The sequence below is a fragment of the Calonectris borealis genome, chromosome 8 (genome assembly GCF_964195595.1).
Source record: "Calonectris borealis chromosome 8, bCalBor7.hap1.2, whole genome shotgun sequence".
Taxonomy (NCBI): Eukaryota; Metazoa; Chordata; class Aves; order Procellariiformes; family Procellariidae; genus Calonectris; species Calonectris borealis.
In genome coordinates, this window is record NC_134319.1 from 3,270,033 (window position 1) to 3,294,348 (window position 24,316).

At 53.6% G+C, this 24,316-nt stretch overlaps 1 protein-coding gene and 1 long non-coding RNA gene across 2 annotated transcripts; one reads left to right on the forward strand and one right to left on the reverse strand.

The window, feature by feature from the left end:
• Positions 1-380: 380 nt before the first annotated feature.
• On the forward strand, positions 381-1,780 carry LOC142085232 (uncharacterized). The gene is made up of 2 exons (XR_012674588.1): positions 381-763; positions 853-1,780. It is a non-coding gene; the product is annotated as an uncharacterized LOC142085232 (long non-coding RNA).
• A 6,610-nt stretch (positions 1,781-8,390) lies between these two features.
• FOXD3 (forkhead box D3) lies at positions 8,391-10,111 on the reverse strand. Its single transcript, XM_075157024.1, has one exon. It carries the CDS (start codon positions 10,109-10,111, stop codon positions 8,897-8,899), a length of 1,215 nt encoding a protein of 404 aa, XP_075013125.1. The 3' UTR covers positions 8,391-8,896.
• Positions 10,112-24,316: the final 14,205 nt, after the last annotated feature.

Below are 24,316 nucleotides of genomic sequence, written 5' to 3' on the forward strand. Positions count from 1 at the left end.
CGCTCCGGGCGACCCCCTCCCCTCAGCCCCCAACCGCCGCCCGCATCGCGGGGAAGCGACGGAGGGGCAGGCGCGGTACACCCGCCCCGCGCACTAACACCGGCTCCCCGCCCGGACCCCCCGGGGCAACGACAGCGGGAGCGAAGTGGCCCGCCGAGCCCTGAGAGAGCGGGCACCAGCGCCGCCGCCCCTCCCGCCCCGGCCCGTCCCTTCCCGCCGCTCATGGCGCGAGCCCGCGGCTCCTTACTGGACACAACCGGCGCGCACGCGCTTCCGCGTTCGGAGCGGCTTCCGGCCTCCGCCGGCGGGCGCGCGCGCCCGTTAAGGCGGCGCAGCGCGCATGCGTAGGGGCTGTCTGCGCCTGCGCAGCTCCGCCCGCGGCGGGACGGCGGGCGGCTGCCCTCGGGTGGCGGCAGCCCTCGGGGCGGTGGTGCTGCCTGGGGACCGGCCCCGCCGGAGGGAATGCGCGCTGGGGAGGGAGGGTAGGAGCGAGCCGCCGGCCCCTGGTCCACCTCGGAGGTACCGGGGAATCTGGGAATGGCGGCTCGAGAAGCGGCTTTACCTCAGGAGAGGCTGTGGCGCCAGCCCCGCGCAGGGGCCTAGTCTGCGCTGGCCAGCCTGCCCCGGGCTCGGTTGTGCTGGTGCTGTCAGAGATGGATGCTCGTTCGTTTTTTTACCCTTCTCACATGCATCCCTTCATGGCACCGGTAGTGGTTACGTCTCTATTGCAGCAGTCAAGGGAAGTGGGAAAATGTCATAGCAGGTATTGTTGATGAAAAGCATAGTCTTGGCACGCGGGAAGACTGGCTTTTTATTTAGGTGATGGATCTAAGTGTTTGTTTGTTTTTGCAGAAGGAAGGGAGCAGCTGGAAGACTTGTTCTTCAACTGCGCCAGGGAGCTGGGAAGCATCTCCTCAGCTTTATGTCTGGGAGACGATGTCTAGGAACCAACGTAAAGAAACATCTTGGGCACCATAGACCTCTCTTCTACAACCTTTCAGTTTTACACTCTTTGATTCTCTTTAAGGTCTTGACAAAGTACATAGCATAACATAAATGATCCTAGATCATCTTTATACAACCTTACCGATATTTAAAAGTACGATCTCTGTTTTTCTTCAGATTGCTGTGTTTTTCTGCTGGTTGTGTGTCTAACTGAGGTTGGGATAGGAAATTTAGTAGAAAACTGATTGTTTTTAAAACTAACACCACATACTGAGATTTTCATGGTCAGACCTTCCAGATGAACTGCCAGCGCTGCTCTCCTTGGACGTTAAAGTAACCAGAGATGACAGGAAAACAAAATTCTTCCTAGATTTTTTTTTTTACAGGTGTAGGTTCTTTTCAAAACACGCAAGCGTTAGGCAACATACATTATTGCATACCACCAGAGATGGCTTTTCTTCCTTGAAGTTCCTCCAGTGCAGTATCATATAGAATACTAATTTCCACTATCCCAACCATTTCTCAGTTGAGTGCCAATTACTTGGACATCCTGGTCCCTCTTACACCTGCCGTAATTTCAGCATTCTCGGTGACTGTCACTTGTACGTGTTCCCTCACGCAGAACAGTATGAACAGACTGGAAGTTTGTGGTCGTATACAGGTAAACATAAAAATCACCCTAGTCTGCTGGCCTGTCAAGGTGTTTGGAGCCATGATCCTATTGAAAATGGTGGATTGTGATTGTCAAATTTTACATATTTTACCTAAATCTGTTATACTCAATCACTTATATTGCTGCCTAATAAAATGCTTCCATTTTAGGATATTAATAAGATCCTAAGGGATGTCTGGAGATGGCAAATCTGTAAAATAAGCATAGTCCTAAAAATCCATCAACTACAAAGTAAATTAGAAGATAGGGAGAGTTATGCCTCCTGAACCCCACCGCAGCTTTGGCGTGGTATATGACACTGAAAACACGCTGTGAGTGAATTCCCAGCCTAAAGCCTGGGGGAGCATCCCCACGGCAGGTCCCTATTTTAATTTCTCCTCTCCCAGCCCCTGTCTCCTTTCCTTCTAGGATCCATCCAGGATTTTCCATGCCTGGAATTCTCTAAAGCCCACTCCCAAACTGCAAGGCCAGGGAACACCGCACAGCAGTACTACGCCACCCCCAAGTCTGAGAGCGTTGCCTATGGGCTACCGGCCTATTGCAAAAACATGAAGAGTTTTTAGGTTTTACTTTGCGGGTTATTGATAATTTGGTCCTGGAGCCGGTACGGGCGAGCTGAACTGCTCGGCTGCACATTCAAGTGCATTATTTCAATTAGCTGAGCGCTCTTTGTTGCAAGGTGAAATCATTCACTCCCCGGGAAAGCTTTTTTATTGAATGCTTTCTAAATACTTGCATTGGTCACGTCGCCTGGAATTGAGTCTCTGTCACTAGTATTTCTGCGATGACTTTGACCAGATCAATGACTGGAAAAGGCATTCAGGACACTGATACCGCGGGGTGGTAGACAAGCGGGGCTTGGTTTTGGTACTCAGTAGTAAAGAGAAACCGATAATGAGCAGATTAAGCGGCTTGTCTTAACCCTTGGCGTTCTCGGGAGGCTTCAGCAGGTCTGCTGGCTCTTCTCCTCCACCCCGGCTCTTAGGGTTGATGTAAAGCCGAGCGGTGGTAGGGGAAATATCTCCCGGGTATTCTATAAATCTGGAGTGAGATGCGGTCAGGATAATGAGAAAGCCTTTCCTAGGGCAGGCGGGAGGAAGGGAGTCCTGGCAGAGGCTGCGGCTATAAAAAGTTGCTTTCCAACTCAGCTAGGATTTCGTTTCTCAGCTGAACCGTGATGCAGGAGCGAGCGGGGAAACAAACTCTGGAGACGTTTTCAGCTGTAGATTCACAATCTGACCTTTTCCCGGGTTCCCGACACTATAAAATGGCCCGTCATTTAGCGGGCACGTTTGTCAGGTTGGGGGGGTGCGGACAGGCAGCCGGGCTGTGAAAGCCCTCCGCGGGCAGGCTGCTGTACCCGCGATTCTTTCGCATCTTCAGTTCCCTAGCAAGAGAAACAAACGTGTTTGAAACCACTACCATAACCTGCAGGAACACTGATTTCCCCCCTCCCCCCCTTTTTTCCCCTGAAAGACAAGCACTTAATCAAGTAATTAGAAAGGGTTGAGGTTTTGGGTTGTTTTCTTAAATTCCTGCGATTCTCGGAGCAGACCGGGGTGCGGGCGCTGGGGGACAGCGGAGCTTCCCCCGCCCGCCCCGGGGACGCCCTGCCGGGAAGAGCTCCTGCCCCCGCGCCCGGAGGGTGCTCCGAACCCCGTAAAACAGGGCATGTGGGAGGACGAGACGTTTCGTTCCTCAATGGAGAGGCGAGGCTGAGCGGTTTTCGCGTGTCGCGGCTTTTCCCATTTTGCTGAAGCTCAAGGAAACAGGGATTTGATTGAACCTGGAGTTCAAGGACGCTCCCTCTCACATTTTGCCGTCTTAATAAAGTTGCGAAGTGCCTACTTTCTCAACTTGCTTACCAAATCCTGAATTAATAAAGTTTACTTAGTTATTTAAATAGATTAAATGTCACATTTTAAATGGAAGGGGAAGGTTCTACCTTACTGACCTATTTTTCATTTCTGATTTAGAAAAAGGCAAGATTAGCATGGATATTGCATTTTCAAGGACCTCGCCACTATTAAATAGACTGTTAAGTGCATTTTATGGCTGGAGAGTCTGTTCCCAGTTCAGTCTAGAAGACGTGCTAAGTTCATCTCTACCTGCTACATTGAACATTCACTGACTAAAATACTTTCTGTGGATGTAATACCTATGCTCTGTATCTTTTAAGTACATAACGCTTAACGTTTTAGGACTAGTAAAACGTAATTCAGTAAAAGTCCCTGAAATAGAAGTGGTGTCGCTCAAGAAAACTGGATGGCGAGTGTTTGGCCAATGGCACGAATTCCCGGCTCGGTGCAGAGGTGAGGTGAAGGGAAGGGAGGCTGCAGGGGGGGCAGACACGGCTGCGGGGATGGCAGACACGGATGCGCACGGCTCCGGACGGAGTCTCCCGCGGAGACTTAAGCTCCGCGGAGGTTTAAGCGGGCGCGTATCAAACGCAACCCCGGGGGATGCGCTAAACGACAGCGCCGTGCCCGAGCCGAGCCTTGTCCGCAGCCGCGGAGCCGCGGTGTTGGGCGGCGTAACTTCTGCGCGGTACTCGCTGCGTTTCGCTCGGAAGTACACCCCCAAAATGGCGAGGCTGGTTTTCCGCCTTCCCGGGCCATGCTGACCCCCCAGCAGCGGGCGAGGACGGGCCCCGCAGCACGCCTCAGACACAAGGGAGCTTCTGCAAAACTGCCCGACGAGCTCCAGGAGGCAAAATCCCACTGAGCTCTCTGGTCCCCCGGGAATTGCCTCGGACCCTCAAGGGAGGGAGGAAAGACCCCCACTCCCCCTAAAGCAAGTGTCTGTGGCATTTTTCCCGGAGTGGGAGACCCCCGAGGGCCCCACGAAGGCTGCGGGATGGCGTTTCCCAAACCGAAATCCGCGCCCTCCTTCCTTTGTTTCTGGCCCAGGACACGGAGCCCGGGCCGGCGGGTGGGGACCGGGTCGACCCGCATCCCCAGCGCCAGTGCGGGAGCGTTCGGAGTCCCCCGCACCCCCCGCTCGGAGCGGCCCGGCCGCGGGGCACCCGGTCCTGGCAGCGCTGGGGATTTGCGGGGTGATGCGCGGCTACCCGGGCAAAATCCCCACGGTACCGCCGGCGTGGACCCCAGCACGTAACCCGCCGGGGAAGCGGAGCGCCTCGGTTGAACATCCTCGGGGCGAGAGCCGTCCTCAAAGGCTGCCCGTGTCCCAAAAGTGTCTGGTGTCTCCAGTGAATGATTTTCTCCGGCCACCTCTCCGCGGGACAGACCGGGAGGGAATGGGCATCTTCCCCCCGACCCTCCCCCGGGACGCTCCCGGCGGACCGGCTCCTCCGCGAGCACCGGCAAACCCGGCCTCAGCTCTGCCCTCCCGTAGCTCCGGAGCGGGGTCTCCGATCGCTCCCCCGCGGGGGGTGAGGGGTGAGCGGCCGGGCCCGGCTGCGCGCCCGCTGCCCCGTGGCTCCACGCCGCCTCGCCCCCCGGGGCCACGGCCGCCGGCCCCGCTGCTGCCTCCGGTTCTCGGCTGTGCCGGCCGCACAGACCTCGGTGCTGCCAGCCGGGGGGCTGGAGGGGGGGATAGCCCGAACGCCCGAGCTCCTTCCTGAGAAACAAGATCCACGCGCGATAAATACACATTTTTAAATAACTGCAAAAGATCTTTTCCTGCCTTTTCAAATGCTGGCCGCAGTCTTTCAACACCCATTAGCCTCTAACTTTCAGCCCCGCTCTGTGCCCGGGGAGAGATCAATTATGCTATAAATAGGCGGCGTTGAGAGCGGTTAGCGCGGAGGCGGCGGGAGGGGAGCGCAACTCCCGCGGCCGCGCAGCGCCCGGCCCCGCCGGCTGCGAAAGCGAGAGGGTTCCCCGGGAGACCCGCATCAGCCGAGGAGATGGCCCTGATGAGCCCATCCTGTCCCTTTTTCAAGCGACGCGGTGGTTTAGAGGATTAGGGCCAGATCCTGTCTCCAGCTTATTGTACATCCTCCGGCACCTTCCCCGGGCGGAGAGAGCGGCGGGTCCGCAACTGTAATAAATAATGGGGGGGTCGGGCGGGGGGGGGGGGGGGGGGGGCTGTGGGTAAACTCTCCGGGCGGCGAGGATGGTCATTTTCCCGGTGCTTGGGATCTAGTTACTTTCAATACACCCCAGGGACCGACATGACACGTCTTATACTAATAGGCATCTGTCACCGAGCGTGTCAAGTTTTGCCATATGCGTCGGACAAGTTTGTAGAAGGAAAAAGAAGAGAAAGAACCAGAAAAAAACTTTCTGTTGAAGCGAGTGGTTTGCGGAAACTTCGCCGGGAGATGGTGTCCCCGGCTGTCCCCGGCGCGCCGCCGCTCCCCGCCGCTCCCCGTCGCTCCCGGTCCGGCTCGGCGCGGCCGCGGAAGGCTGCGCCCCTCTTCCCTGGGCATGCGGTGAAAGCTGCTCGCCGGCCCGGCTGCAAGCCCTCCCCCGTTGAGGGAACCGACTTCTCGCACCCCCGGGGCCCCCGAGCCCCGCCGGTGGCTTTGAGCGAGCCGCCGGGACGCACCGTCCGGCCGCCCGCTGCAAAGAACGCGCCCAGACCGGTCCCGTCGCGGGCGACGCCGGGGATATCCCCGGCCCCCCGGGGGGGTCCTGGCCCCGGGGCTGCGGGGGGGGGGGTGCTCCCGGCCCCGGGGGGGCGCGCGCCCGTTCCCCGCGGGTCCGGCGGGAGCTGCCGCGCCCCCTGCAGGCCCCGGTGCGCCACTGCAGCCCCGCCGCCGCCGCTGCCACCGGGAGCCCTCACCTGCCCGCAGGCCCCCGCTGCCGCTCCCGGCCCGGCCCCGCGGCTGCGGGGAGGCAGCGGCTCCCGCGGGGAGGCGGCCGCCGGACCGGGGGGGAGGGGGGGAATCGCCGCCGCCGCGGTCCTTCCCGAGCCCCGCGCCCTCCCGGTGCTGCCCGGCCCCGGGGGCCGCCGCCCCTTCTCCGGGAAAGGCTTCTCCGGCGCCGCAGGGTCCCGCCGGCCGCTCTCCTCCGGTGGAGAGAGAGAGGACGGAGGTAACCAGGGGAGAAGCGCTTCCCGGGGCCGCGCCGGAGGGAGGCGGCGGGGAGGAAAGTTGCCGGTTCCGCCGCCGCCGGCGCGCAGATGCCGAGGCCGAGGTATTGCTGCTATGTGGGGAAATATGAGCGAGTAATTTTATAAGTAACAAAGGCTGGGGAATGGAATGAGCCCCTGTTATCCGGTGTCCTCTGGAAGCCCTGGATCAGCAGCTTCTTGAGCCTAAAAGTGAATTCAAGAAGAGGCTCCTTTCTCTTTTCCCAGGGGTATCCGCTAAATATAGAAATAACCTCCGCGCGTGTTGCACAAATCACCTACCATTTGCTGTTTGTGTAAAACCGATTAGCCAGACACAACTGTGAAACAACTTGTTACTTTTATAGCCGCCACGCACAAACAAATTTAGATGCGTCGGGTTTGGCCGGGGAGAGGAGCCCCGGCGGGTGCCCATGTAGGGCCCTGCCTGACACCGAACCCCCGCTCGCTTCAGGTGCCTCTTCTCCCTTTCCCCGTCAGATGATTAGCGAGTCCTTATTTATAAAGTTCAAACTATCTCATCACCGGGCTGCTTGTTTTATTTTAGTCTATGTATGCGGAGGTATAAATATTTACTTAGGAAGAAATAATATTTACTGCTTACCAGGAAAGCAAGGACACTTTTTTTTCTTTTCTTTTTTTTTTTTTTTTTTTTTTAAATCCGCGCTTCCCAGCGGGTGTTAGAGGTGAAATAAGCGCCTCGTCCAGCTCCTCCCGCAGCGAAACCCGGCGCCCGCTGCATCCCGCTTGCGTTTTACGCCGCCGGTTTTCCTAACAAAGACAGCGAATTATTTGGGCGGAAAAGCAAAATCCATGGAGGTTTCCAAAGGCGACGAAAAATCAACGTTTTGCGAGGGAGAGAATAAAGTACCTGTCACCGTGCACAGGAGAGCCCGAATGCCCGAGATCTCGCCAAAACCCCCCAAAGCAGTGTTTTAAATATTGTAACGCGCTACAGATATTTTAATTTTTTTTTCCTCTCGGCGGCCTCTTTATTTTAACAGAAATGCACACAAATGTACATCTTTTTTCTCAGCTGCCCTTAAAACTTAGTTATTAAGGATTAGCTGGGAAAGGCCGTTCCCTTTCCGTGGGAAGGCAGAGCCGCTTCTTTAGCACCGATTATTTTCCTGATCTAAACGAAAGATCCGCGCTCTCACACCGCACGGACACATCTTTAATTTTTTTCCCCCTGCAAAATAAATAGTAAACGTTGCTTAGATCGCCCCAGCGTGTTTTATTTAAAACCATTTCCCTTATAACTAGCCACGAAAGCCAACCCAAAGCGTACCTATTCCAGCCGGGAAGGGGCAGGATCCCGCAGCGCTGGGATGCAGAGCCGAAGTCAGGCTGAGAAAAATTAATATATTTAGGGAAAAATTATGGCACGGTTGAGGGAGTCTCGGCTCTGCCGAGGAAGGTTTAATTTTAAAGGAATCGGTGTGATGCTGGCCCCGCCGCGGCGGCCGCTCCGGCAATCAGCGGGGCCGGTGGCTGTCGCTGCACGGCCGCGGACGGCGCATCCCGAAGCGGCGGAAGGTACCGCGGGGCCGCTCCGCCGTGGGAAAGCTGTCCGTACCGCACCGAGACCGGCGACACGCAGACCTCCGCGGGAAGGAGAGGGCCGGCGCTCCGCGGCCGCGGGCGCACCGCTCTCCCGCTGGCTTTTCCCGCCTCCGCGGCTCGTCCTTCGGGTGGGTGCTCAAAGATACGCCTCTCACAAACACGGGCAGAGCGTTTTAAAAATTTATTTACAAAGTTGTGTACAACACGAAGGGATAACATTTAGAATACATATATTCATTCATATATAAACAGACTTCTATAATAGAATGACAGCGTTTTCCTCCTTTTTTTTTTTTTCTCCAAAATTCTTTTTTGTTGTTGTTCGTTCATTTAATATTTAAAATTTGCCCCGCTTATTTTTTTTTTTTAATACATTTTTTTTCTCGTTTGTTCGTTTATTTCGAATAAAACCGCTCGGAGCGCCGGAACCTTCAAAAAAAGTGAAAGTTCGCAGCTCCTAATCGCGACCGTCATTTCGCCTCTTTAGAAAAATAAAAACCCCGAAAGCAACGTCAGTGATTTTTGATACAAATATGTACAAGCGGCGGTGGCGGGGGGGCCGATGCCCGCTGCTCGCAGCCCGGAGCCCAGTCGGGGCGGCCGCGGAGCCCCGAGGGGGCGGCCGGCGGCGGCGGGTCTGCAGGAACCCCTGCCCGGGGCTACTGCCCGGGGCTATTGCGCCGGCCACTTGGCCTGCACGGCGGCGGCGGGGGCTGCGGGCTGCAGGAACTGCCCCGCGATGATGTTGGTAGGCACGCTGAGGATGGGGGCGATGGCGGCGGTGGTCCTGGCCAGCGCCAGCGGCTGGTGGGCCATCAGGGCCGACTGCACGGTGACCGGCGGCCGCAGGAAAGTCTGGGCGCTGGCGGCCGAGCTGGCGGCCGGGACGCCGATGATGTTCTCGATGCTGAAGGAGGGGCGGCTACTGGGCTCCGACTTGACGATGGAGCCGGCGGCGCCCAGGCTGTTGAGCTGCAGCTGGAGGCTGGGGCTGAGCTGGGAGTTGAAGGCTTTGCGGCTGAGCTCGCTGGACGGCAGCAGCGGCACTGCCGGCGGCAGCATGGGCCCCACGGGGGGGATGTAGGGGTACTGCAGCGCGGCCGCGGCGGCCGCGGGGTGGGTGTAGGCGCCGGGGTGCAGCCCGTAGGGGCGGCCGTAGGGGCCGGCGAGGCCGTAGGCGCCGAAGCCCTGCATCATCAGCGCCGTCTGGTCCCGCAGGTGCTCCTGCTGGTGCCGCTTGAAGCGCTTCCTGCGGCGGAGGAAGCTGCCGTTGTCGAACATGTCCTCGGACTGCGGGTCCAGCGTCCAGTAGTTGCCCTTGCCCGGGTTGCCGGGCTCCCGGGGGATCTTGACGAAGCAGTCGTTGAGGGAGAGGTTGTGGCGGATGCTGTTCTGCCAGGCGGGGAACTTCTCCCGGTAGTAGGGGAAGCGGTTGCTGATGAACTCGCAGATGCCGCTGAGCGTCAGCTTCTTCTGCGGGCTCTGCAGGATGGCCATGGTGATCAGGGCGATGTACGAGTAGGGCGGCTTCACCAGGCTGCTCTTGGGCTTGCTCTGCCCCGCCGCCCCGCCGCCGCCGCCGCTCGCCCCCTCCTCGCCGCCCCCCTTGCCGCCGTCGGCCGCGCCGCCGGGGGCCGCCGCCTCGGCCGGGCTGCCGCTGCCGCTGCTGCCGCTCTCCGCGCCCGCGCCCGCCTCCGCGGGCAGCGCCAGCTCCGCCGCCTCGTCCAGCGGCAGGCGCGGCAGGGCGGCGGGGCTGCCGGCCTCGCCGTCGCTGTCCTTGCCCAGCCCGTCGTCGCCCTCGCCCACCACGTCGATATCCACATCCTCGGCCGCCGGGACGGCGGGGCCGGACATGTCGCTGGCGCTGCCGCCGCCCGACAGGGTCATCCCCGCTCGGCGGACGGGGCGCGGCGGCGGGGCCTCCCGCCCGCACCCGGCGGCGCGGCGGGCTCCCCCCGCGCCCCCCTCCCGCCGCTCCTCCGACCGGCCCCTGGGGCTAGACCCGAGCGGCCCGACTGCCCCCCGCGGCGCCGTCCCCGCGGGGCATGGGGCGGCCGCGCCCGCTCCTCTCCCGTCCGCGGCGTCCCGCGGCGCGGGGCTGCCCTGGCCGCCCGGTCACCTCCGGCTGCGCGCCCCGCTCCCGCCGCCGGGCATCGGGGATCAGGCGGCGACGCTGGCTCCCGCCCGCCGCGATGGGCTCCCGCAGGCGCCGGGCATGGGGCCGCCGCCGCGGCTCCGCGGGCACCCGCCGCTCCACCGCTCCGCTCCGCGGCCGCGGCCCCGCCGCGCACCGCTCCGCCGCCCTCGGCTTTTTTTTTTTTTTTCCCCCTCTTTCCTCCTCTTCCCTGGGTTTTTTTTTCTCCCCCCCCTTGGCGGAGGGAGGGGACGGAGCTCCCGGCGGCCGGGCGGGGCGGGGGCAGGAGGCCGGGGCGTCGCGGGGCCTCGCTCGCCACTTTGGAAGCGCGGCGGTCCGGACTGCCTGATAGATTACTTTCCCGTTAAAGATATACTCGGAGGCGGCGCCACGTGACCGCGTGACGTCAGGCGCCCCGCTGTGAAGTCATGCAAAACTCGAGTTGTTTCATGGACTGTCAACAAAGAGCAGCGGCGGCTCTGCTTGGCCCGCCCGCCCCGTCGGGCCGCCCGCCCCGCCGGGACCCCGCAGCCCGCCGGGACCCCGCAGCCCGCCGGGACCCGCCGGCCCCGGCAGCCGCCCCCCGCGGCCCAACGCGGAAAAGTTGCCGCCCCGGGGCTTGCCGCCGCTCTCGGTGCGGCGGGCCCGGAGGCCGCCGCCGTGCGCTCGGCAGCGGCCGCCCCGGCCGAGCGCAGGCTCAGCGGATGCCTCGCCGTAATAGCGCTTAAAACCACCAAGTTTGGGCTCCGAAATCACTTTTCCGTGGTTTTCTAGATTTTTTTTTTTTTTTCCAACAGCAGCACCAGCTGGGAACGGAAGATCAGAGAATGGCTATTGATTAATCTATTAGGTTAGTTGCAGGGAGAAATAAAAAAGACGTAAAATAACAAAGGGAAGCGATAAATAAAGAAGCTTTTAGCCGGTTCCTTTTTTTTTTCCCCTCCCTCTTTTTTCTTTTTCTTTTTTTTTTTTTTTCCCTCCAGAGGTGTTAACGACTTAATCATTGCGGGCGTTAGCATATGAAAAAGTAGGAAATGAGGGAGTGTGTGTGAATGTGAGGACCGTATTGACGCGGCCCCAGGTAAGCCCCGGCCCGGGGAGAGGCGCCCGGCGGGGCGGGAGGGGGCCCGGCCGCCCACCCCTGCCCCGTTGCGCCCAGGAGAAGGAACCCCCGCCCGGGACCTCGGCCGCGGGTGGCTCACGGGGCTCTGCTTTTTAATTCCTACCGCCGGTACCCTTCTTGTTGTCGTTCTCGCACGTGTTGTCGGATTTCGGTAAATACAATTAAATTAGGAAAATACCCCAGGAGCGAACAATTTCCCACGAGCGGTTCTAGTTTAGGAAAGGCAATAGCCCCCCACCCACCCTAAAGTCCATCGGAGCCTCGGAAATGTCGGTGTCCCGGCCTCCGGAGAGCCTCTGCCCGGCCCCGACGGGCCGCTCCGGCCGCCGAGCCCTCGGGCGGGACGGGCCCGGCCCCCGCGGGGTTCCCCCCTACCCCCCCGGCTCCCTTTTTACGCGTTTCCCGGTGGATCTCCGCGCCCCGCGGACCGTGACCCTGGCCTCCGCACCCGCGCGCTGCGCGCCCGCTCACATACAGATTGACACTCACATACCTGCATGCACATTCACATACGTGCACATTCACATACGTGCACATTCACATACATGCACACTCACACACGCACACTCGCACACGCACGCACACTCACGCACACTCGCGCTGCCCCCCCCGTTGCACCGCAAAAGCTCTCCGAGGGAAAAGGGAGGAAAAAAGACCAACTCCGCAACCCCGTTTCATTTGTTGCGCTTTTCTTCGACACAATAAAAGTCAAATTAATTGATTCATACCATTAATTACGGTGCTTAGCGTGAAAAGAAACGTTTCCCCTCGATTAGGGCTCTATTGTGCTAATCCCGTGTTCAATCACGGCTGCCGGCTGAGCGGCTCGGCCCCGCTCCGCGCCCCTCCGCGCCCCTCCGCGGGCCGTGGGCGCTGCTGCGGCTCCCAGGGCTTCAGGTGGCGAAGTTTAGGAAAGTATTTAGGAGCCCACCCGGATGGAGTGCGGAGGGAGAAAAGCTTTTCTAAAAATCAGGAAACTTTCCCCGAAATATCCCAGGAGCCCCCGAACCCACCGAAGTTCAAGGGCTGAACGTGAGCAGGAGCAGGGGCTGCGCAAAGCAATAAAATAATTAAAGCAGCCTATGTGGAGGTAGAAACCCACAATAATGACACCACCAGAAATAGAAAGTGGGCGCCCATATAGACAGATAGATTTAGCAACAGGAGAAAAACAAACTGTATCGTCCGGATCGATACGGAGTCAAATAGAGACACGGCAAGCACCGGGGAAAGGGAGGATGGAATAAGTTATGATAGAGAGGGAGAAATTAATTACAACTCAATTTGATTCTAATATGGCAAAGCAAGATCCCGGCTGCGAAGCGAGTTAAAAATAAATCCGGAGGCTGAGCCTCGGGGGTGGGGGGGGATTGAGGAGGAAAGGCAGGGCTGGGACAATTTCTGCTTCTGTAATCGTTTTAAAGGAAGGAGAAACCAAAGGTGTCCCCTTTCATCTCCTTAAGCCTATTACTTTCACTAATGAGTTATATAAATCGTTGACCTGACCTGGCTTAAACCAGCATTGTGGTTCGTAATAAACGCGCGGGGGTAAAGGGGCTCGCAGGAGAGGGGCTGCGGGTGAGAAATCCCTGTAAAATAAACACATCCAAGGAGGGGGACACACACACAAACATCCCCCGGCCGTTCCCGGAGCGGGGCGAGCGGCGGGGCCGGAGCTGCGGGGGCAGCTCGGGGCGGCCGGGGCCGGGCCTGGACCCCCCCAGGCCGGGCTTTTCGCTAAAGATGCAGATTTTCAAATATATCTTCTTCTTCTTCTTCTTCTTCTTCTTCTTCTTCTTTTTTTTAAGGCCTCTATTTGCATGTGCTTGGCTTCTTTTTCCTTTTTCTTTTTTTCTTTTTTCTTTTTTCTTTTTTCTTTTTTTTTTTTAAATTGTAATAAATCGCCTGTAAAACCGGCAGACCTCAGCATAAAACGAAATTGGTCATGTTTCCAAAACGGTTTCGGATTTATTTGTATTGGAAATGTATAAACATCCATTCTGTAAAAGGCAACACGTTTAATTAACGATGAGAGAGCAGTTAGGGGCAGAAAGCTAGTAAAATTGTGTGATAAATTTATGGCATTGTTAGCGTGCTTTTAATTATGGCTATTATGTTAATTATTTCACATTAGCATGGAGTTATCAGCAGCATGTCAGATTTAATCAAAACGAGCCTTTCTCTCGAAAATTGTGCTTTTCATTCGCCGCGAGGAGAACCGGGGGTCCCGAGCCGAAGCCGCTCCCCCCCCCCTTCTTTATTTATTTAAAAATAAATAAATGAAGGCTTTTAAAAAGAGGACTTCCCATTGAAAAGAGTGGCTGGACGTGATCCGGGCTGGTGCAGGCGGCAGATCCCTTTAGGCTACTGCGAGCAGCGCAGGGAGGCAGAGGAGAGAAGCGACGCTCTTGTTTTTTAGGAATTCACCATTTTCACCCCCTCCGGAGAAGGCACTTTATCATTTTGGATCATTCTGTCAAACAATATGATGTTGCTCATTTTTATCTGTCCCGTTTTACAAAGCCCCCGTTCACGCTGTTGGCCAGGACAACACGCCTGAGTACAAAAGAATAAAAGAGACAAGCCGGGAGAATATAGGATCGCTGCGTGGATCAAAAAGGAGGAAAGAGGAGGAGGTGTGCGGGTGTGTGAGTGTGAGTGCGTGTGTGCGCGGTGGTTCGCAGCGGGCCGGGGCCGGCTCCCTGCCCAGCGCGGCCGCGCAGGAGCGCGGCGGTGGCTCCCGCACACGCTCCGCAGCCCCCGGGGCCGCCCCCCGCACCCCCGCCGGGTCGGTGATGCCGGGGAGGCGACCCGCCGGCTCCCGAAACGCTTTCGGCTCTTCCATGCGAAAATAAAAAATAAAATATAAATTAAAAAAAATTAATAATAATTTGCCGGTTTGGGGGCAGGCGGCGAAGTTTTGGGGGGGCTCCGTTCGCGCCGAGGTGCGGAGCGGCCCCCGCCCCGCGGGCAGCCCCGCTCCCCGCCACCGCGCCCGCGGAGAGCCGCGGAAAACGCCCCTCCAGCCGCCAGTAAACCACGGCTGCCCTCCTGGCGCTGCACCCCGGCCTGCGCCGCCTCCCGCGGCTCGGCCGCTCCGTGTAGCCCCGCGGAGCCCGCCCGGCTCTCTCCGCGCCGTGGTGAGCCCCCTCCTCCGGCCGGCCCCGCTCCCCCTTCCCCACGGGAGCGGGGGGCTGCGACCACGGCAGCTGCTGGCTTATTTTTAGAGCATTTCCATTCCTCCGGTTAATTTTAGATCGATTCATTATTTAGCCCCAGTTCGCCTTTAGGGAAACCCAAGCTGGGGGCGGCCGGCGCTCCGCGGCCACGGGACTTTCCCCCGTGCGGGGTGCGCGGCCGCGCAGGGGAAGGCAACTTCGGGACCCCCCCTCCCCGGGGCTGCTGCGGGGGGTGAGGGGCCGGCCGCGGCAACCCGCGCTGTTTGCGCGCTGTTTGCGCGCTTTAGGCGCTGGTTTTCCTGCTGAGCCCTGTGCGGAGGTCCGGCCGCCGCGCAGGTCGGGTTTCATCGAGGGGCAGATTTTCCATATTCTGCGGCCTTTTCCCCTTGGGGAGACAACCCCAAACCTCCCCCCCCGCCCCTCTTAACCGGGCGGAGGCGCCGGGGCTGCCTCGCGGTCCCGGCCCCGCTCCCCGCCCGGCCCGGCCACGGGGGACCGCGGGCGGGAGGGGGGATCCACATACCGGTCATACACACACAGAGGGATGTGGTTTGTACATGCATGTATATATATGCATGCATATGCTCCCCCTCGGGCAGCCCCCCGCCGTGTCCATCCTCCCACTGCCCCACGGGCGGACACGGGTTTCACACCGAGCCTCTCTCTGCTCCCTTCTCGCTATTGCTGGCGGGATCTAAACACCAGGCAAAGACGGCGTTAATGCAAAAACACGCATTCGGGGTTTATTTTCCTTTAGGTGCGTGTTTGCGCTGGCCATTTGCCTCGTCTCTGCCTTCCCGTCCCCTGGGAGCTGAACTGGGCAGATGGATGGGTGCTGGTGGAGGGGGACCCGGCAGTGGCTCGCAGGGGGACATCCTTGTGTTGGACATGGGCAGGAACACCCCGGGGCCCTGGCAAAAGCCAGGCAGCAGCGCTCAGGTGTCCCCATAATGCAACCTCTTGGGACTCACAAAATATAAAACCAAAATGGTCAGAAGAGTGGAGCCCAGTACAGCTGAGAGATTCGGGTGCTTTACAAAGCAGGGAGAGAGCAAAATTAATGAAGTAAGTTAAAATACAGAATTATTATTGAGCAAATTGGGCTGTGTGAGCAGAGGAACTCTGCTGCCTTTTGTGCAAGATGGCTGCAAAGTTAGTTAAGACCTGATTTAAAAAAAACCCCACCAAAAAAACAGTTGGCAGTTGTTCAACAAAAATCTGTTTATTCTTCAGATTTTCATTTTGCAAATCCCCACTCTAAACAAATGGACAGGTGTCCCCAATTTGTGCCTGCAAACACCCCGCACCCGCTCCCCAGTCCTGCACAGCCCCGGGCGTCCAGCAGCGTCGATTCCTGGAAGGGCCCTGCTCACGTCCCCGTTCCATCTCTAACAAAATGGCTAAAACTCATTCTCTAAACACCCTGTCAAATCCCTGTCTCTGGAGGAAGCTCCTGTGAAGCATAATAAATACACAGGAAAAAAAAAAGCAGAGGCAAATCTCAAAAAAATCCTTTAAATTTGCTTTATTTGACTTTATCTAGGGAAGGGATGGGTCGGAAGGGGTGACCCGGCCCAGCTCCTGGGGTGGTGCGGGAGGAGGCACGCGGCAGCCCCAGGACCCGCTTCGCATGCAGCAGCAATGCCAGGGTGCGATGTCCTCACCCTCCGGCTTGTGCTCGGGGAATGGCTGTCAGTGAAGGGATGTGTTCGGGCCATCGTCGCTCCTTCAAAATCCAGGGATTTCTCCATGCATGGAGGGAGAGGGAAGGCTTTATGGGCTCGGGACGGAAGGTACGTTTTATATGAAGATGCCTTTATTTGTCTGAGGAAGGGGAGTAAATCAACATGACATAATATTTTTCCCTTCATCTATGCATGGCCCAAAGGGACAGTGCAAATGGTGCCGATTGGGTAGCAAACATGGGGACATGCCTCAAAAAGAGGGGACGCAACCCAAAAAGAAGGGAGACAACTCAAAATGAGGGTCCGCAGAGAGGCAACAGTGGAAGCTCATTTCAAAACGCTGCCCGTGTGTGTGTTTATACTGACTTTGCAGGTAGGCAGAAGGTGTGAGGAACGCACAGCAGTTTTTTTCTCAGTTATTCCCCTTGCCAGTGAGATGCAAATGGCTGAGAAGAAGCTAAGAGGATTTCCAGGGATGTGAGGAAATCCCTTTGCAGAAAGCAGCATCGCCGGGAGCCCTCCACGGGCTGGCCCAGTCCTCTTCCCAGCGTGAAGCTAAGGCATACTTAACTCAGAGACACTCCCGTGAGATTTTGCACATCGTGAGAGCGCCCAAGGAACACCACAAGCCAATTCAGGATTTATTTTTATTAATCAGCACAGCCAGGACGTCGGCGGGAGCCAGCTCCCCCTCCACGTGCTCTCACGCTTCCCAGGGCTTCATTTGTTTGTTTTTTCCAGGATAGTTTTGTAAGCCGTTCCTCTGGCTCGTGTATAACACCCTTGATTCCCTTTATTAAGCACAGAAAGACAAGCAGTGAGTTATCGCTGTTGTTAATAAAATTACTCTGCTAATATTTTTCCCCAACACATTGAATATTATTGATACGTAACGGATGAAACCCCTCCTGACGCAGGCGGCCGGCGCAGGGCCTATGCATCACCGCAGCTCCACGTACACCATCCAAATGGTGCCTTGGTGGGGCGTAAGTGGTGCACAGGCCTTTTATGGGCCTTCTGCAGAATGGTGAATTTTACCCAAAATGCAGGTTAAAACCCATGCTAGGTATTAATGTAATCAGGTCCATAATCTCTCTATCAAAAACTCCCCAAGCACCTCTTCACCTGCTAAACCAGGTAGCTCCTTATCTGGAGAGTGCTGTAACGCATTTTAGGGGACTCTCTGCTTTTTTTCTGTAAAGAAATTATGCGTTGCTAAACCTCTGCAAGTCCTGGCTTAGCGGCAGAGGAAGGGGAGCCACTGACGGGCCGTCCTGACTTGCCACGTGTCCAACATTTTCTTCCTCCACCTTCTAAATACAGAATGGAGTTATCACAATTTTTCTATGAAAAGTGGGTGCCCTCCACAAACTTCTTGGAAACAGAACTGGCAGCTTCAGAAAGAAAAAAGTCTGCTTTTTTTCCTTCAAAATCCTTTTTTTTTGGGCCAAAATAGTTTTATTTTCTTATTTTTTGGGGCAACATGGACCATTTCCAGCGGAGCTGCTTCCTACCATTCCCCACAAAGCTTCTTCGTCAGTTTGACCATTAGGGTACTTCTATGAATTCAATTTAGATCCTTCATCTTATTAGGGGAATCTTTATTAAACATTTTATTAAAGTATTTTAATGCCTTCCAAGGCATGTTGTAAAACCCTACTGATTTCAGAAGCTGCTTTGAGGGATCAGAGGCAGCGCAGAGCCCGGATGAGCGTTTCCAGCACTTGTGTGAAGAAAGCACACGTTGGCTCATGCCTAGGACAGGACGGATAAAACCAGGGAGGGTTTTAATTTTGACAAAAATCATTAAGGGGTGGTATTTCCAATTGAAAGGGAAGGATGTGAAGAATCAGCGTTTATTCCTTAAACCACATCAACATTAATTTTTTGTTGGATTTTCTGCTTTTGCCCAGGTAAAAAAGGTTTCCAAGAGGAATTCCAGCTAAGGAGGTGATGAAACAGTGGATTGAGCTCGTCAGGCAGTATTTACAGTCTGTAAATAAAGCTTATTTAGGGGCTCTTGTTAAAATATTACATGATAGAGGAGTTCAACAGGCACGTTTAAATGGATTCTAAGCAACTGGGCAGAGAGAAAATATGTCTGTGGGGCCATGAAACATTTATCTGTCCAGAAGGAGAGGGAAAAAAAAGCTAGGAATGATCTATCATAAGGGAGGAAATCTGCACCTCAGCATTTGCCAAAATGTCTTAATTGCTTTGTAAACTCATCTAAATAAATAAAATGTGGAGGGCTGTCGCAGCTTTCTGCTACGGATGAGCGTGGTCTGCGTGGCAGGGAGGATCGCTTAGGGATAAAAGTCCTAATCCTGCCCAGGGCTGGGCTCGCTCCTGTCTCAGGGCTGCTGCGGGGTTTATCGCAGCCGTGGCCGCTCGTTGCCCGTGCGGGAGGGTAGGCAGGTTTCACAGCTCTGGGCTTGGAGAGGGTCATGGAGGTGTGCAGGGGCTGCCGTCCCACCGGCTGGGCAGCTAACGTGGGGAGCGATCCCCTGCGCCAGCCCTTGGCCATGGACAGGAGCCACTCGGGCGGCTTTCGGCTCCGCTGGAAGTTCTCGCAGCCGTCATGGCTCCTCTTTACTCAGTGTTTTTTACTGCTGCCTGTAAGTTTTACGGGTGAAAATAGCTCTGTGCAATACCTGTAGATCATTTACTTTGAGGACTCACACGGCACAGGTGTAAGAGCGCTCCTTCGGTTTCCTTGGGTTTATTTAAAACTTTCCAATTTGTGGGGTTTTTCCCTACTTCCCTTGAGAAAATATTCCCCTGCCTACGAGACACTTCTCCTCGTAGTTGGTCTACATAGGCCATTTATTAATTTTACCTCATTACTGCTTGTTACACCTCTTAGCACCAATGCAGAGTTAACGTTCATTCATAATAAGAAGACATATGTGCTGACATAAAGCTTTCAAGCCAATGATCTCAAAACACTGAACGAAAATGAATGAATTTAAGTTGTGCAACCCATGTAACTATGGGAAAGTGTTATTATTCCCCAGTGTTGCAAGGAAAGATACTGGGGTTCACAGGGAGCAACCCCAGTTGGTGCCCAACACTCAGGGCTGTCCTCATGGGATTGCACCCTCACCCTCCTGCAGGTCCTCCTTATCCCCTGCTGTTACTCTCTGCCCTGCTCCAAATAAGTGGGGAGATGGCTTTCCTCCTCAAAATCCAAAAGAGATGGTTTCTCAGGGCACGAGGACATGCCGCATTTCACCCTAAGAGCATTGGGCCCCCAAAGTGCAGATAAGTGCGCTGCGACAATGAAAAAGGACTTTCTGGATTCACTTCCAAGCTCCTGTTTAGTTCGTCGTGGCTCTGGGTTTGGAGGTTAATGGCTGATGCTTGAGCACAGGCTCTGCACTCTCCAGCCTTTCGCTGAACTGCCCAGAAATAGGAAATGGCTGCAGTTTTTCAAAGGTGAATTTAGTCATTAGGTCTCTATGCCCATTGAGACCTGCCTCTGTGATTGTGTATCTGTAGCCTGGGAATGCGTATTTAAACTAATTGCAATTTTCTTGGGATGGGGTAGGACTCACAGGACATCAGGTCAGATCCTGGTGCTGTTCCAGGACGGGGTGAAGCTTGCATGAGGTTGATATGTGAGGAGGTGGCTCCTCTCTTACGCGTTTGGTTTGTTTCTGGAGTAGAACTGACTTCTACATACCCCTACAACAGGAGTTAGAGGTCCTGCTTTGCTGGATCTGCCAAGGTCTTCCTCTAAGCAAAGGGATGAACTTCTTGAATGTTCTTCCAGCCCTGTAGCCTGTGTTTCCAGAATTACTTGGCATAGCATTCAAACCGTGTAAATTAATGGGGCTTAAATATGTGCTTCAAGTTAACTGGATTCTGAAGCTGAACTACAGTTTCATTTTCCAGATAAGTCTTGTTAAAATTTGTAAGGTAAATTTTCATCTTCATATATATGAAATATGAGAGTTCTTCCTTCCTTGCTTTCTCCTGATAGATTTTACCATTTTATTTTCATTTCTTAGTGAACCTCAACCTGGAGCAATGGTCATTCCTGTATTGAAGCCGCAGTGAATGCAGCTCCTGAGTAACTTCAGCAGCGGCTGGAAGGGTCCTGCAGGGCTAGTTTGTGTTAACGTGCGCTGCTCACGGAGCGATGATGGCCGGAGGAGGGACACGGCTGAGACTTTGCCACAATATCCTGCTGGTTTGGCTTCTATTAACCACTAACTAATGGCCCAGTCCTGCATCCCTTATGCAGCCAGAAAAGGACATTTTCTCAGAAAGCTCATGTGGTTGCTTCTGATACAGTAATTATTTGCATGAATAGAGGGTCCTTGAGTAGGTAAGGATTTTTCAGGCTGTCATTCTGGGAGGGCCATATGTCTAGCATAGCTTTAGCTAACATGTCCTGCATGTTTTACAAGTTTCTTATGCGTGTGAAATGTAATATACTTACATGTTTTGGAGTAATGCATTTAGATATGATCTCATATAAGTTTGGCAGATAAATATGTTCATATCACATAGCACTGACATACTTATTTTCACTTAGGACTGCTTGTATTCAAGGACTTCTTTCTGTGCTTGATAAGAGTCAGCAGGAGCCTTGTCGGTGGCTTAGCTGGATCATAATTAGGTCCAAATTTTGCTTTCAAATTGCAGCCATCTGTTTGAAAGAAAAACATGCTATGCAACGTAACCATTATGTTTAAGTCAAACATTAATGTTAGATATGGATCCATCCTGTCAATGGCAAAAAGATTTGTGCCTGTCTGTACGAGACTAGATAATCCCTTGAAACCAGAATGATCTTTTATTTTCTATCTGCCCATGACACTTCAGCGACCGGTCTCTGGGGTCTTATTCTTTAAAGAATGATGTGAAACAGGCTGAGCTGCAGCTCTTGCCCAGGTGAATGGCACTTCCCTTTGCAAACAACTTTGTGCAACTTGCTGGCAGCGTTACCTGGACAGAAATCTCTTCTTAAATTTACCTTCTCGCACGTTACTCGCCTGAATCCATGAAGGTAAGGAGGAGGAAGAGGCAGGAAGAGGAATGTCCTGATTCTGAAGAAGCTACAAATCTGAAAATGGAGAGGTTTAAAAAAATTCGAGAGGAGAAATTAAATAAATAAATGCTGGGTGTAGAAGTCAAACACACACTGCCCGACGGGAGAGCAGCGCTTTAATGGCATAATTAGTGAACAATCTTGCTGAAAGGTCTCTGTGCTCACTGCCCCTTGGTACCTTACTGTGCTTCTATGGCGCAATATTCGTTCCTGGTTTCTTCTGGTCAAGTTTATAGATGCGACTTTAAAAAAAGGGGGAGTATTTTCTGTAATTATTTGTTAACCAATCTACTGCAGTAAATTGTGCCCCAGCCCTGTGCCTTTCTGTTTAACACGAATCAGATGAGGGCTTCATATTTGGTTTAATAAACCGTAATTTCTGGCAAAGGTAACTGTCACCTTTTGTTTCATTCTGCGCGTTTATTTTTCAAGCACCAGAGCTGACCTCCGAACTCAATCTGCACTTGCCTATTGATGCATAAATATCTGTAATATCACAGTAAATTAAATTCAGCTTTAAAGGGTTTCTATTTAACAATCTGTCAGAACTTTCACAGCATTTGATTTCTAGTTTCCTCTGTCCACTGACAGGTTTATCTCAATATGGCTTGATTAATGAAACCTTTTATTTGGAGTAAGCATACCTATTATTACCATAATCTCTTAATGCTTGCTTAGGCAACATTGTACTCTGACAGCAGGGCTCCAAAAACTTCCAGCCCCTTCACTTCTTGGCAGCGAGATTTGGGGGCTGGGGAAGGGACAGCGCTGTCCTGCCCTGCACTTTCAAGGGGGGTGTTTGCAAAATCAAGCAGCTTCCCAGTTTAGTGGGTTTGGCAATGTTATTTTCATAGCAGTTGGTGTTAAACATGCCTTATTACAAAGTACGTTTACTTAAGATTAGCAAATGTACATTTCATTTGTGATTAGTCTTATCCTAGGGATGCAGTTGCTGTTCTAAATACAAGTTCTTTCGGAGAATTTGTTGACTTTAGGGAAAAACTACTACAGCGTAGCCTAGAGAAGTTTGTATAGATTTGGATATCAGAGTCATTGACTTCCAATCCTTGCTTTTCCTATCATATGGCCCTGGGTAAATCACTTCATCTCCCTGCGCTGTAATCCCATCTCTCTGACGGTCATGTGTAACAGAGTAAATAGAGTTACACCCATGTGAGGCAGAGGAAAACTGCTGCAGATGGGAGAAGAGTCGGGCCAAAACATTTCCATTTTTCTCTGTTGTGTGAGAATAATAATACTTACTTACTGCACAGGAGAGTTTGGAAGTTGAATTACTGATGCCAACATGCTTTCAGCATGCAGCGTTGCTGCTGTTACTACGGACTGCTCTGCAACGGTGACTTGGATGAAAGATGAGGTGCTTTGATACCCTTAACGAGACAGAAGCAAGGAAGCAACTAGCTAGTTGCATCCCTGGACTAGGAAAAGATAAAGACTGTGCTTTTAATTCCCGAGAGATCTTTACGTTTAGACAAGTTAAGGAGAATTGCACCTTTCCCCGGGCTCCCCAAGGATTTTGCTCCTTCCCAGCTCGTACAGGCGGTGGGTGAACTTGCAGTCCCCCAGAGAGCAATGGGAGCTCTGACACTGGCTTTAGCAGGGCCAGGGTTCACCGGGAGTTTGATCCTATTCTTATTCTTGTTTACAGCTGGGGTTTGGGCTTTTTCCAAACTGCTCCTCCCTGGGACTTCTTTGTTTAAGACCTGATTGTCAGACTCTGTCAGGTTCTGCTGAGTCCAGCGCTTCTGGAAATGAAGACCCCACCTCCCAGCTTGACCACCTAAAAGGAGATTGAATAATCTAGTTGGGCTCTGACAGTTGGCTTGTCTCCAGCTTTACAGGGACACCCATTGCTTTTAGCTCTCCAAGATCTCCAAGAGACTCTCTAATTGAAGTCCACAATCCCACTGGAGTCAGGGACAAAGTTCCCACCAGTGTCAGTAAAGATTTGATTGCTGTGCATGCCAGCGTAAGGATCATATGTGTAAAATGTCACACGTGGTATGTCACTCCAAATAGTCACAAATCCCTTTTGTGTAGAAATATAAGGAACTACCATGTCAGCATGATGTAACTATTAAAGATAAGAATTTTTAAGGTGATTTGTGTACTTGTTTCTACAGAATGAAAATATTTCAAGAGGTTTATTTCATTAAGACATTAATCAGCATCAGGAAATACATTCTCAGTTCTGCATTAAGACCCAGAGAGGCACTGTCGTTCCTATATAAATAACTCACATAAGAGGATTATATTTATCCATCAGTGTACACATACAAAGAGCACATACAAAAGCATATACAGTACTTTGCACATATATACTTGATCACGGAATATTTTCACGGTATAAAAAGTTGGAGAAACTCATTAGAAGCAAATTGTATATTTTCAATCAATAAATGCAATATGGTTCGATGGCCCTGCGTACAATGTGTGCTTCTGCAGTACCAGGAGCAATACTTTCAACAGACGAATGCTTTCGATTGCCATAAAAATGTTTATTTGCTAGGAAGTACAGACTTCTGCTCATGCAATCCTGCTTGTAGAATTATTATAATTCTCCAACACATTTCAGACTTTTTGGGTTGTTTCACACTTTGCTTTTTAACCTTCAACAACAAATATTGTTGTATCATGAAGACAGCAAATCCAAACAATTACATATGTAGTCCAAAGGCATACACAAGAAAATCAATATTTGACATCTTTGCAACTCCCTCTTTGGAGCAGCGCTCAATAGCTCTTATTCATTATACACTTATATCTCTTTCAGATTCGCCTTTGTCACCAGAAACCCATTTTTTTTTCTCCTTTGACTTCCACATAACTTCTTTGCCCTGTACTTTTACAGATGCCTTCTGGCTATAAATACTAATGAAATCTCTTTGCTT

Coding starts and splice junctions, on each gene's coding strand:
- FOXD3 (XM_075157024.1), bottom strand. CDS start 10,111: ATGACCCTGTCGGGCGGCGGCAGCGCCAGCGACATGTCCGGCCCCGCC.